General features: G+C 62.6%; 2 protein-coding genes across 3 annotated transcripts in view; one reads left to right on the plus strand and one right to left on the minus strand.

Moving 5' to 3' along the window:
* Nucleotides 1-8,800, minus strand: part of PRPF6 (pre-mRNA processing factor 6) — a 34,336-nt gene extending 25,536 nt beyond the window's left edge. The window contains exons 1-7 of one of the 2 annotated variants that reach the window (XM_024559399.3): nt 8,666-8,800; nt 7,235-7,325; nt 5,682-5,850; nt 4,529-4,647; nt 2,670-2,748; nt 2,120-2,296; nt 1,793-1,948 (exon numbers count right to left, since the gene is read on the minus strand). In XM_024559399.3, coding sequence (XP_024415167.2) covers nt 1,793-1,948; nt 2,120-2,296; nt 2,670-2,748; nt 4,529-4,647; nt 5,682-5,850; nt 7,235-7,305 — 771 coding nt within the window. In that variant the 5' untranslated portion in view covers nt 7,306-7,325; nt 8,666-8,800. Of the gene's footprint in view, nt 1-1,792; nt 1,949-2,119; nt 2,297-2,669; nt 2,749-4,528; nt 4,648-5,681; nt 5,851-7,234; nt 7,326-7,466; nt 7,486-8,665 lie in introns of those variants that run through there. The other variant, XM_045194504.2, reaches the window with a different exon arrangement.
* Nucleotides 8,801-8,832: 32 nt separating this feature from the next.
* Nucleotides 8,833-13,210, plus strand: SAMD10 (sterile alpha motif domain containing 10). Its single transcript, XM_053926156.2, has 5 exons — nt 8,833-9,074; nt 10,774-10,955; nt 11,030-11,201; nt 11,534-11,674; nt 11,869-13,210. Exons 1-5 carry the CDS (start codon nt 8,984-8,986, stop codon nt 11,889-11,891), a joined length of 609 nt encoding a protein of 202 aa, XP_053782131.1. The 5' UTR covers nt 8,833-8,983; the 3' UTR covers nt 11,892-13,210.
* The last annotated feature ends 746 nt before the right edge of the window (nt 13,211-13,956 follow it).

The raw sequence follows: 13,956 nt of genomic DNA on the forward strand, positions 1-13,956 counted from the left end.
GGGGTGGGAGGGAGCGTCCTCCGCCAGGGGCCAGAAGGGGACGACAGCTGCACAGTGTGAACGCACCTGATGCCACCGACTGGACGCTTGAAAATGGTTAAAACAGTACATTCTAGCCCTGGCTGGAGTGGCTGAGGGGGTTGGGCATCACCCCTCACACCGAAAAGGTTGCGGGTAGATTCCCGGGCAGGGCACAGGCCTGGGTTGTGGTTTGGTCCCAAATGGGCAGGTGTGAGAGGCACCTGACCAGTGTTTCTCACATGGGTGTCTCTCTCCCTTCCTTTCTTCCTCCCTTACCTTTTTAAATACACAAAACCTTTCAGAGAGATAGTTAATTCTACCTTGTTTGTACGTTCCACGAAAACCCAACCCTGACCAAGTTTTCCTTAAAGGAGATGCCTGTACGTCCCACACAGAAGTCTGGCCAAGGAGGGACCTAAGAGAACACGAGACGAGGTGTGGACGGAAACCGTGGGAGCAAGCGGAGGGACAGGTCCGGGTGCCCCAGGGGCTCCACGCAGGGAGGGGTGCGGCCTGGCTGGCGGCTGTGGGGCGGCGCCCGGGGGGCCCCAACCCGGTGCTGCCGAGGTGAGCCGCCTCGTGTTGGAGGCAATCTCGCGTTGCGGTTAGAATGCGCCGATCCAACAGCTCCTCCTCAGAGACACGTGAAAACCTGCACTTAAGTGTGCAGACGGAAGCACGAGGAGCTCCTCAGACACGGTGCGTCACCGCAAAGGCAGCAGACACCACCGAGAGCTCCACCAGAGACGTGCTCGGCTGCTCTCAGGCGTGACTGCTCTCCGACCCACCGAGCGGGAGGCACATGCACACCTAGCACCACAGGCTGGGGAACAAACGGCTGGTTTTCCCAATAAAAGTTCGAAAACAGTAAGAGATCAACTATGAGACACCCCCACAGCATCCGAGCCGGATGGGTGGAGAACCACTGCATTACTGTCTCTGCTTCTGAGCACGTGGGAAACTGTTCCTCGGACTGTGTACCAGGGAGCTGCAGAGCGCCCGCCCGGCACCCGGGCGTGTGGGGCGTGGCACGGCCGTGCACGCCACCCTCCAGCACAGACGGGATGGACAGAGACCACTCTGCCCCTGGTTTCCGTGGGCATGAGGACTCTGCTCTTTCCCCAAGTTTGTTGGTTCCTTTGACTTCACAGTGCCGTCAAAGGTTCTAGACGTATATGGAATCAAATCTGAAAGCATCTTCCTGAGTATGTGGCTACCTCTTGCACGCCCCCTCCCTAGGACCCAGCTGGAAGCCCAGGCACAGGTCCCTGACTAGGAATTGAACTGGTGACCCTTTGGTTCACAGGCCGGCACTCAGTCCACTGAGCCCCACCAGACAGGGCTTCCTGCCTGGTTTCTAATGTGCGTGTCCTCATTGGAAAGGGTCCCCATATCCCCTGCATCTTCCTTCTAGACCACGGGAAGGACAGCGTGCCCCTGGAGGGCTACCTTGATTGCCATGGGTGCCGGGAGAGCAGACGTGCACTGAACCATCCGGTACAGAGAGTGGACACTGAGCCTCACCGACAGTCCCTGAGCCAGGGAGGCCCTCGGCTGCCAGCACTGAACACAGGTGGCCACACTGACCCTCCTGAGTGCAGGACTCGGCCGTCTGAGTGACGGGCAAGACAGCACCACACCGCAGGTCTGCTCGCCTCGGGACAACGCACTTCAGAGCACGAACTTCTCACAACGATGCATTAGCTTTGTCACGAGAGAACAGAAACTGTGAGCGTCACCTGTGGCACTGGCACACGCCACAGACCCTCACCTGGCTCAGCCGCATGTCCATCAGTGTGTTCCGCGCTTGGCCGATCTTCCTCATGTCCAGCTCACCTGTGCCGGGTGTCATCAGCCCAGGTGTCATCCCACCTGGGTACGGCGTGTTCAGCCCCCCAGGGTAGGGTGTGTTGAGGCCCCCGAATTGCTGGGGAGAGAAGGGACATGTTGTTAGAAGAGCCTCCTCTCTCCGGTCCCCTGGACGCACGCAGCTGTGCAGACAGGCTCAGCGGCAACCTGTCCAGCCCCAGCGCTCCTGCAACACCTGTCCACCCGCAACCGGACTGATGAGACCCATCCCCGTGGTCCCGGAACTCACGGTTTGTCGGGGATCCACCGAAGTGTGGTTCTCCCCCGTCTGTAGATGTTTGGCAAAGAAACTGTCGGGAACAGGGGTCAGCTTCTCGTAGCGCGGGTTCCGCTGGCGCTTGTTTCTGGCGTCGCCAACCTCAGGGATGCTCAGCCACTCTTCCTCGGTGACTTCCGCCAACTTCCTCTGGAAACACCCAGCCCCCCGCCAGCCCCCCGCAGAGTCTCAGGGTGCTCCCCCGGCTCCGAGTCAGTCCCAAGCTCAGACAGGACTGCAGCGCGGGGGTGGCTACCTGCTTCACTCAAACGCAAGCTGTCTGTCAGGGCCCAGAGGACGCGGCTTAGAAAATATGCCGTAAACACAGAGTGAAAGCCACGAGGAAAACTCGCCCGTTCGCCCCCCTTTTCGGTCAGAGGAAGAGGCTGTCCGTGCACACAGACCATAATCAAAAACCAAGGCTGGGACCTCCCTCCCCTGCCTGTGTTAACGAGCAGCGCCAGTGAGGCCTCACGGCCCACCCCAGCGGCCCGGCTCTCTGCAGCAGGCCGGCGTCTCTTACTTTGAGATCTGAGAACTGCTGCTGGATTTTGGGGCGCTCCATACGGTATTTCTCTATTTCTTCCTTCTCCCTTTGCTCCCTGGGAAGTGAAACGCGAGCACACATCAGAGATCCTGCATGTCCACCGTGAGACAAAGTCGCTTCATTGTGCCTCCATTAAATCCCCAAAAAGGAAACCACACAGCAGCCCAGTCACATCTGTTCTAAGGGCGTTCTGAGCACTGGAATTCCACACCAACCAATGGGAGCGCGCAGGGACTCACCACAGCACGAGCAGGCCACCTTACTCCGACTCAGACTCTTGCGCTTGAACCTGAGTACAGCGGCCGCCCGTGAAGGCCCCGCCCCTCCACCTGGTGCACACACACGCACAGGAGGTCCGCACCAGCGTCTCGGCCCATGGGGCCGGAGCCAGGGGTCCGGCCCATCGCTGCGTGACTGGGCCCCAGGGTGGGGAGTCCCTGGGCTACCGCTGACCCAGGACCGGTCCAGGCTGGGCCAAACTCTGAGGTTGTGTGTGGGCACAGAGTCACGGGTGCTGTGACAAGCGAGAGCTGCCATGAAAGAGCAGCTAAAACTCCCTCAGGCTGAGGGTCGGACTTTCCTTCGTGCGGCGGGAGGCCTCCTCGGGCGGGACTCTGGAGGTGCGGTGACAACACTGCGCAACTAAAAGAAACCCCTCCAGGAGCCACTGACACGGAGTGACAGCAGGTGTGCCTGTTGGGTGCTCTGGCCACAGACACTGCCCCCCAAGGCCCGCCCCCAGGGGCAGGGAGCAGGGCAGGGGAAAGCCAACCCTGCCAACCCTGCCACACCGTGCTGCGTCTCTTCAAAGAGCCAGCGTCATGGAAAGGCGGCAGGGGCAGTGGAGACCAGGAGCCGTGCAGGGAGCTGACGTGACGGTGGGGGTGAGCAGCAGGGAAGACGGACGGCCCAGCTATCAGGCGACAGAACAGGGGTTCACGCTGCCGAGTGTCCCAGGCGGGAGAAGACTGCCTGGTGCGGAGTGTGCCCCGACCCGAGTGACGTGGGGAGACGCTGTGCAGGTGCAGGAAGCGCTGTGCAGGCCGTGGGCTGCCCCACCCCACGGGACGTTTGCCGCACTGCTCCCCCTGCTGGCCTGGAGTTGTCATAATGAAACCTGAGAGGCCGAGCTCCTTCCTAAAGCCCCTCCACGCGACACCTTTCTGTTAAGTGTCCACCTCACTCAGCTTCCCAACGGATGACTTCCAGGAAGCTGGAGTCAAACCCTCTTCTTTTATTTTTATTTTTACTGAGTCCACTGGGGTGACGCTGGCTCGTGAAGCCGCCCAGGTCTGAGTGAGCAGCTCTATGCCAACTGTGCTTCCTGCTGTGTCCACCACCCCAAGTGAGGCCTCCTTCTATCGCCACTATCGGACCTGAAAACACTACGGGTGCCACACGCGTCACGGGACGTCACAGCGCCATGTGCGTGATGGGCAAAAGGAGGAGGAAAGCGAACCAAAGCATCAGCTGCCACCACCTGGGCTTGCGAGTGCAGGTCGCCCTCTTTCCCACCCTCCTGAGTCTTGTTGCCCCGGTGTTCTGTGCGGACGTCTTCTTTCACACAAACAGCACAAACAGCTTACAAAGATAACTTCCAAATCCCCCAGAACACACCGACTGGCACCACCACGGCCACCCCAAAGATGGGAGCCCTGACTGACAGGTAGTCAGGGCTGCTGCCCAGCGTCCACCCAGCACGGAGGAGACCCGGGGCCTCGAGGCGGCGCGGACACACGTGCTGTTCTGCAGCTTTCCTCCCATGCGGAATGCGCCAGAACAAAACCGGTTTTACAAGCTGGACAAAGACCACGAAGGGCAGGGGCTGCTTTTACCTTCTTTCCTTCCTCCTTTCATCCATCCTTTTATCCAGAGCCGCGTAGATGGCGTCCGCTTCCTCGTCGTCCTTCTCGTAGGGCCCGCTTGAGAAGAGGCTCCCCGCGTAGCCATTGAACTGAGGGTCAAGCACAGGGCAGGCTCAGCTCCTGCTACTACCAATAGGCCCCAGGCACCGCCAGCCACATTGCCTGCTCAGCAGGATTGTTGCATGAGACAAACCCCACTTGAGGAACGAGGGAACTGCTGTCAAGGGTGGGGGTGGGGGGCAGAGGAGCTATCCCCTCCGGGAGAGACTAAGGAGCCAAAGACAACAAGGGGCCTGGACTGGCCCTGGACCAGACCGAGGACGCAGGTGCTGGGTTCACTAACAGCGTCAGGGCTGCCTTCCCGACGGGGACTGTACTCAGGTCACACAGGATGGGGAGAGGCCTGTGCCAGCAACACAGGCATTCTCCATACACCTGTGCACGTTCCCTTCAAACGTGGTCATCTCAGAACAGAATTTTCAAACTCTCTTCCTCCGAGGAAAAACGTCACTGGTTAGAACGCACCAGACAACACTCCAGCGGCCCCACCCCGCCTGGCAGGGTGGGCGGCACCAGTGCAAAGCGAAGCAGGTATCATCACCAGCCCCACTCTAGCTGCCTGGCGCATACGCCGTCCCTCCCCTGGGCACACACGCCCATACCTTCTGGACTCTCCTGAGCTCCGAGGGCCCTTCCTCTGCCTCTGTGCCTCGTGTCCTGAGCCCATACAGCCGGGCTGGCTCCCTTCTACAACCTCAGTAACTTCTTTTATTTTTGTGAGTTTATTTGAGTCAAACTGAAGACACGTGCCAGGGAGCAAGACCTCAAATGCCCCTCTGTAACTTTCAAATTACACTTGCTCTTGTAACTTGAAACATTTTTTCCCCCACGGGCCGAGACAAAACACAGAGCGGGGTTGTGACAGCCACACAAACACCTGTTTGGAAAAGATGACCAGGTGCACATTTCTTCACGTCTGCCCCGCTCCCTTCTCTCACTGGGCTATGGAAACCCCAGGGGTGGCTGCAACAGTAGCTGGACCAGCCTCCCATGCTGCCTGCTGCCTAGAGCCCACGGGCTGAGGGCCGCCCGGCCCCTGCAGACGGGCCAGGCCCCCAATCACCTCGTCATAGTTGGTGTCATTCAGGTCCTCGTCATCATCATCCGCAGCCTGGCTCTTCTTCATCTGGTCCCCCACGGTCCTCTTGCCTGGGGGCGCATGGCGGTCATCCACAGGATCATTGGCGTCCCGGGCTGGCCCAATGTCCGACCGCGTGGTGAAGCCGGTGGCGCTGCAGGAGACCCCCGAGACACCGGTTACCTGGTAACCTAGTCCTGTGTTCTTCCCTCCACACCCATAACCTAATGACACCTTTTCCCAATGTCCCCACAGATGCTAGTGACAGTGAACCACGAATGGCCCTGCTCTCCAGCACTTCCAGCCTCTTCTCTTCAGGAGAACACCTTCTGATCCTCCCTAAGGAGTTACTGAGGCTTACTTTTGCCGCCACATTCCCCAGGGCATCAGACCACCCTCCTTCCAAGTCCCAGCCCCCATCCCCAACAATCTCCTATCCAACCAGGCCCTCAAACCCAACCTGACACCATCCAAGTTCCTCTTCCGCCTGATGGCGACCCAAGTGGACACAGTGGCATCAGCTTGGTCTCCCTTGCCCTCCTTCCCCATCCCATCTCTCACCAACCTCCTGACCCCTCCTGCCCAGGCCATGGCTCCCATCTGCTGGCCAGCAGAGCTGCCCCGGGCCGTCAGCCTCCCCTGCTGCCCCTCCGCTCTGAGGCTCTGCCTCTCCAAGGGCTCCAGAAGCTCCATTCCTGTCACCGCCACCACCTGTCCTGCTCGTGGGCTCCTTGCTACTCCCTAACCCTGCCCGTTCCTGCACCCCTAAACGCAGCTCAAATGCTAGCACCCCACAGAGCGCCCCAACCGCCAAGCCCCACAGTCCTAAATCTACTCCTCATCCTGAAGTTGCTCCTGCGCTCTCCCTGCCACTTCCAGCCCACTGCAGGCCCTCTGAAGACAGTGTCGAATAGGAGACCCACGTGCACCGCATGGCTTCTAACACAAGACCCCCAAGGACAGAAACCCAGTAGTTTCCCTCATCAAGTGAATAACCAAACAAACGGGACGGTAACGACTGCTCGTTTATTCAACAGTTCATGGCAGTCGTCTGGGGGCTGGGACCGCGCCTGACCCACTGGACCTGACGCTTTGAACAAGCAGGGTAAGACCACCGACGGCACGGGAAAGGAGAGAGACCCTTCGAGCTGCCACAGAAAAGAATCAGAGGATTAAGGAAAAGGATCGATCATGCCCCTGGTGGGATGGCCGGGGGGGGGGGGAGCGGGGCGGGGTTCTCCTGGCCTGGGCGGCCGTGATGCTCCAACAGCAGACACCAAACCACCGGCTCCCGCCTAGGCCGCAGTAGTTTCTTCTGCAAACACTGAACTAAACGGCCTGCATCTTGCAGACGCAATGGCCGCAGGCCCTCATCTGTCACATTCGCGTCGGGCAGTTTGGATGGTGTTGTCCGGGACGGCGACCTGCCCTTTCCCCAAGTGCGCGCCGCCGGGCCCGGGCTCGTGAGGGCCCGCTCCGCCTGCCGGGGCCCGGGCCCGCCCGCCCCCACCCCTCACGCGCCCCCCCGCAGGGCTCACCCTCGGCCCAGCCCCGGCACGTAGCCGAGCGGCGCGGGCATGCCCAGGAACGGCTTCTTCTTCTTGTTCATGGCGCCGGCGGCGACGAGGGCTGAGAAGGGAAGAAACGGAGGCCACTGCTGGGGGCGGAGAACCACAGGACCCCCGAACTTCGGTGCAGGAAGAAGTCGCTGGTCCGGCGTCACCCGCGCCCCGGAAGCAGAGCCCGCGGTCCCCACGCAGCCCCGCCTACCTCGGGGTCCCCAGGCGGAAGTTCCGGAAACGCAACTTCCGGCCGCGGCTAAGGGGCGGAGACCCGGCGAGCGCAGAAGCCGCAGCGCCTACTTGTGGCGCGGAGGTCAGGCGAGCGGCTGGAGGGGTCCGGAACGACTGCAACCTGAGCGATCCCTGCGGGACCTCGAAACCGAGCTGGGGCGTCCCCGCTGCCTGCGTGTTTTCGATATTTTTCAGGGACACCTGCTTCTCCCAGCCCCGCTGGCCGCCCTGCCCTAAGGAGTCGCCCCGGCCCGGTCGGGCCCTAACGCCCGAGCGGGGCTGCACTGCCCCCCCGCTGTGTAGAGCTTGTGAGTGGGGGGTGGGGGGGTCGTGACTGTGGGCGCCCCGCCTGCGGGTCTCCCGTGTGAGGACTGCTGCCCTCGTTCTCAGCGCTCAGACGCGCACACAGGCCCCACCCACCCGTCGCGCCCTGAACACTGCAGTGAGGGCAGGAGCTGGAGAGCTGATTGAGGACAATAAACAGATGCAGCAGATGTGTCTGGAGCAAGTCAGCACGTGGTGGGGGCGACCACAGCGCGCGGGCGGGCTCCGTGCGAGCACGCGTACAGGTCATCACTGCTCTGGGTTCGGACCGACAGGCATGCCTGTCCTCTGTGCAGTTCTGCACGCCACGCGCGTCTTTGGTGTGGGACACCCTGGGGCCCCCACGTGAACCTGGGGCAAGCACACAGGCTCCGGGCAGAGCCAGCGCCACTCAGGTCGCCAGTCTGGCCTTCGGCTGGACCAGGCAGCCCCCACGCCCACCCCAGCCCTTCTCCCCGGTGTCCTGGAGCAAACACATCCCTCCTACCTGCTGCAGCCTCCTCCGAGCCTCTCTCTTCCCTGTGCCCAGCCAAGCCCCTTTCAATGCCAAGTCTTGGGCACTGAGTCAGACCTGGGGGCTACCGAGGGGAAGGGACAGACCCTGGCGGTACCCCTGGAGTTCACAGCGTGGTGGGGCTAGAGGGGGTCAAATTGACTTTCGGGAGGAAAGTGCCCCCTGGAGAATGTGTAAATCAAAGGAGCAAATTGAGGTTGGAGAAGAGGGAAGTGGTTGGAAGGGGGTCAGTTTGACCCTTGACCTGGTCCCCAGAGGTCAGAAGGTCCCAGGAGCGGGCAAGGCCCCCCCCACCCAACACACATACACACACACGGAGGAGACTAATGTGTCCTTACTTCCCTGCCCCTGCGGACGCCTGGACCCCTGTCGGCGAACTGTCACTCGTCCTTGGAGCCGTGCCCCGGTGTGCACGGTCGCCCCTCGCCCCCGCAGGCGCCCTTTACAGACGCGGACCAGCGCGCCGCCGACACACCTCCAAGCTCCCGGAGCGCGCCCGGCACTCAGGGCTCAGCGGCAGGTGCCTCGCCGCGCAGACTCGCCGGGCGCGGGGACCGGCTCGGGCGCGGGGCCGGCTGGGGCGGGGCGGTGGCGCGCGCTCCCCGCCGGCCACAAGGGCCGCCCTGCGCCCGGCGAGGGGCGTGTGCGCGGGCCCCATGTTCACGGAGCTGAGGACCAAGCTGAGCCCCCCGCGAGGCCGCCCCGGGGCTGTGCGCGCCGGCTTCGGGGAGCGCCGGGATGTGGATGGTGAGCGGGGCTGGACTGGGGCGCGGGGATATCGCGGGCTGGGGCCTTGGGGACCGGGAGGGACGGGGGGGGCGGGACCTGGCGGACTCCGGGAGGCCGCGGCGGCAGGCAGAGTGGGGGGCGCGCCCTGGCCGAGCCGGGTTCCTGGTGTCTTTGTCCTGCACTGGGGGCAGCGGGTGGCGCGGCCTCAGGCCATGGGGATGAACGCACTCTTGGCTTGGAGGAGGTGACCGACCAGGGCTCACGTCCCCGGGCTGGCACCACCGTGCGGCCACCTTTTTCTTCGCTCGGAAAAAATCCCTCCCCAGCCCTTGCGTTGGGGCCGAGAGGGGGCCCGAAGCCAGAGCCGGCCTCGGCCGCCCCCTCCCCATTTTCTACTAGAATTCTGACGTTGGGGCTGGGAGGAGGGAAGGACGGACGTCTGGAGGGCGATCCCACCACGAGCGCGGGCCGGAAATGGGCGGGACCGGGCTGGCCGGGGACAGGTGCGGCGCTGACGGAGGTGTCTGACTGGTTTGCCCAGAGCAGAGCGCTCTCGCCCAGGGCCAGCTCCGCTGAGCGAGCCGAACGACCCAGGCGCCAGTTCCCTGAAAGGTGCCGGCTTAGAATAAGTCTTTTCCCACGGTACTAGAAGCCACCTCAAGGCGGCGGCCACACTCTGACCTCAGATCTCAAATTGGGAGTCACCCAGGGTCACCTGATAAAGGAGAGTTGGGGGAATGGGGAGGAGGTGCTGAGTTGGATGACTCTCGGGGGTGGAAGGCAGAGTAAGATACGGGTTTCCCCCCCGTCACTGAGACCAGGGCACAGGGCCGGCCCTACCCTCTGTAGGGAGTGGCAGAGAGGGTCTCACTTTCCTGGGGATGGAGGACCTGGCCTGGCTGATCCTGGCTGCTGAGTCAGGGCCTGGATGCCCTAAAGACGGGGGCAAGCCTGGGCCCAGCTTCCAGTCCGTGCCCAGGGGTCTGCTGACTTGTGGGCATCACACAGAGCCTTCCATCACCCAAAACTTGGTGAGTGTGATGAAGTTGGTGTGGGCGGAGAGAGAGCTCCAGGCACCGCAGTGGGTCCTGGAGCACCTGTCCTGAGCAGCCTGTGCGGGCTGGACAGGAACCATTCTGGGCTGGGCCCTGTGGGAGGTGTGGAGCAGGAATCTGGGGTGTCGGCCATCCTGAGTTCAGGCTTCTGTCCATGAGTTACAACCAGTGAGCATAGCTGGGCAGGGCCAAGCCTCAGCTCCAGCCACAGCTTCAGTGACTGGGTTCCATCTATGAGGGTGGGCAGGCAGGGCACCCTGGGGCCTCCCCAGCACACAGGGCCTTGCAGGCAGCACCCGTGTGTGCACCCTGGTTTGGTGAGGCCAGGGCACCCAGCCCAAGGCAAGGGTGAGGTCAGGGCAGGCCCAGGATAACGCCACCCCTGACTGTAAGTTTTGGCTCCCTGGTGGGCACATCCACTCTGTAGTGTAAGCACAGTCCGTCCAGGCCCCTGGAACGTGGGTGTCGGACTCAGGGGAAGGTGTTTATTCTTCCTCTTTGAGCTGAAGACACTTCTTGCTGCTTCCTGCTGCCTGTAGGGGCTCAGGAGCCCCTAGTTGGGAAAGAGGCTCCGTCCTCAACGGAGGGGAGATGGGCTGAGCAGGGAGAGGAGCCTCTGGCCTTGCCCCTGACCACTCTGACAGGGCACCCCTGCTCCACAGCTACTGCCCACTTCAGCTTCTGCCGCACCCTCCTGGAGCACACAGTGTCAGCGGAGAGCATCCCCTGCCACCTGCCTAGGACTCCAGGCACCAGCCTCACCTGGCATGACTCCCGCAGCCAGAGGGCAGCTGGCGGCCGGCCGGTCAAGCTCCTGCAGCAGCCCGGCACTGAGGCTGCCCAGGTACCCAGCCACCATACCCAGCTGGGCCCCTGCCCTCCTCACCCTTCACTGCATCTGCCGCCCTCCCCCTGCAGGGCCGGCCATCCTCCGACCGCTGCGGCCTGTACCACACGAGTCCATCGCTGGGGGGCCTGACGAGGCCTGTGGTCCTGTGGAGCCAGCAGGACGTCTGCAAGTGGCTCAAGAAGCACTGTCCCCACAACTACCTCGTCTACGTGGAGGCCTTCTCCCAGCACGCCATCACCGGTGCCAGGGCGCGGGCGTGGGGCGGGAGGCCCAGGGGAGCCCCTGTCTTCTCTTGCTTCCCGCCCCGACTCTCCTGGCCGGGCCTCTGCAGTCTCCACGTGTTTGCATCTGGCTTCTCCCCACTTGGCCTTTGTCCGTCCGCATTGCTTCCTCTCTCTCCTCGTCTCTCTGAATTGATCTGTGTCTCTGCCTCCCCCCATCTCTCTCTCTCTCCCTCTTTTTCTCTGTGTTAGCCTCTGTGCTCACCCCCCCACTTGGCTCTCTCTCTCTGCTTTGGCTCCTGATGCCCATCAAAGGTTGACCTCAGCTCAACCCCTTTCCCCTCACTCCAGGCCGGGCACTGCTGCGGCTGAACGCGGAGAAGCTGCAGCGCATGGGGCTGGCACAGGAGGCCCAACGGCAGGAGGTGCTGCAGCAGGTGCTGCGCCTGCAGGTGCGCGAGGAGGGGCGGAGCCTGCAGCTGCTCAGCCAAGGTCAGTGAAAACAGCCAGGAGTGCCTGAGAGGCTGGGAGAGGCCTGGGGAGCTGGGCTGCAAGGCCCCCTCGATTGCAAGCTGGGTGGGTGGACCTCGGGAGAGTGGCCGTGGCACCTCATAAGGGCTGTCCTGCTCCCATGGCAGCGTAGATGATGCCTGAGGCCCCGTTCTTCCTCACCCACCCACCCGCAGCTTCCTTTGGACACATGTCCTAGTGCTGCCCGAGGCCGGAGCCCCAGACCCCAGCACTGTGACCGGAGCCCGTGGCAAAGACGAGGCACGGCTCCTCTCAGACCTTCAGGGGTGTCCAGGTCCGAGCCTGGCCCAGTGGACAGTTGGGACCAGGCTTGCCTGCTCCAGCCACCTCTGGCTGTGCACTCCCGGCTGTGCCAGGGGTTGGGCGGGTGGGAGCTCCTGGAGGCTCTGGAAGCGTGGGCCTGCTTCCAGGACCCGAGCTCCAGCCCACCCCTGGTGCTGCCGGTGGCATTTGGGGCAGCCACCTGGAGCCAGAACAGCGTTTGGATGCTCCCCCCAGACTCCCAGGGAGTGTGTATTTATATCCCCTTCACCCCTGTCTTTCGGGCTCCCTGTCCTCTCCCAGGGCCAGAGGTACGTCTGTCCACCCACCCATCCAGTTCCACGCCCTCCCCCTGCCCACCGAGGACTGCCCACAGAGGTGGGGTAAACTGCCCAGCTCCCTTTGCTGAGTGCCCATCCCCCGCCCAGGCCCTGCCTGGCACCTTCCCTTCCTATGTATGGGACCCTCACCACGCCGGCAGCCGTTCACAGAATCGAGGAGAGGCAGGTCCAGGACTGCCAGAGCACCCAAGAACTAATGCTGTGCAGTAGGGACCCAGCACTCAGCACCAGGCTGGGCCGCGTCTTGGCCTTAGGTTTGGGGACCTGCCCTCCTCTCAGGCTCATGGAGGCCACCCTGGGGGCACATCAGTGGCCGGGCACTCCCACTTCCCCTTGCCCAGGAAAGCCCAGGTTCTCACAAGAGATGGGCCTGAGGGCCACACCTGTCCCCAGAGCCCTGCCAGCAGCTGACCACCTCTCCAGGGGCCCGAGGGCCTGAGGCAGGGGCCAGTGCAGCACAGCAGAGGGACAGGGAGGACTGTCCTGCAGTCTCCTCCCCCGTGCTCCCCTGTCTGCCACTCCCTAGTGGGCCCAGAAAACCTCAGGGACGGATGAGACCGAGCCCCAGCCCCTTCTCTGTGCCCTGAGCTGGCCCCAGCACAGGAGGTTGGCTGTTTCGGATCCCGAGTGGAATTTGGAGAACTGGCCTGGTCCCCCCGGTCCCCAGTAAGCCCCGTGGGAAGCCCCATTGTCCTGTCTGGCTGCCCCGAGCGTCCCCCTCCTTGTACCGTCACGATGTCACCCTTTCCAGGGGCCCCTCCCTCCTCTGCCCCTTCTCCCTCCTTTGTCTTGCCCCTGCTCCCACACCGAGCTCCTGTTCTGTCTTCCTTGTTTTGTGTTCACTTTTTATATTCTGATAAAAAAAGACCAGAAATAAACCTGATTCTCAAGTGCCCCAGGGTGGTGTCCGGCTCCAGTCAGCTGGCTTGTAGGGGAGGCAGAGTGGGGAGCCCTCACCCTGAGTCTGGGAGGAAGGGGTGCCAGGCCCAGCTGCCTCCTGCAGAGGCCACCAGGGGGCAGTGGTGCCACACCCTGGCAGGGTGCCTGTTAACCCTAGAAGTGGGGGCCGGGGGTCCAGAAGCAGAGGCTGGGCTGGGACTGCAGGACTGTGCCAACACAGAGTGACAGGCTCCTGGGCTGCCGCACCAAGTGACAACTGGGAGGCTTCACCCAGCAGAAACCAGTCCTCTCCCGGTTCTGCAGGTCGAAGGTCTGAAATCCAGCAGGGCCACCCGCCTGCTCACCGCTCCCTGCCCTGGTGGCACCTGGGCTCATGGACTCACCACTGTGTCCAGGAACGGCGTCATGCTGCCTTCTCTCTCCCTCAGATCTCCCTCTCACAGGACATTTGTCACTGGATTTAGGCCCACCTGGATAATCCAGGATGATCTCATCTCAAGATCCCTAATCACATCCGAAAAGACCCTTTTCCCAAACAGGGTCTCATTCCCACATTCCAGGGATTTGCCGTGGCATCCTTTGGGGACTCCAGTGTCGTGTGCCACCGGGCAGGGTCCTGACACAGGTGTGTTCACAGCAACAGACGCACAAACAGTAGCAGAGAGACACAATGACCCCCCAACACAGACACACGTGACATTGTGTGAGACCGACTTCCAGACACACTGCAGCCGGAACACA

The sequence above is a fragment of the Desmodus rotundus genome, chromosome 6 (genome assembly GCF_022682495.2).
Source record: "Desmodus rotundus isolate HL8 chromosome 6, HLdesRot8A.1, whole genome shotgun sequence".
NCBI classification, from domain to species: Eukaryota; Metazoa; Chordata; class Mammalia; order Chiroptera; family Phyllostomidae; genus Desmodus; species Desmodus rotundus.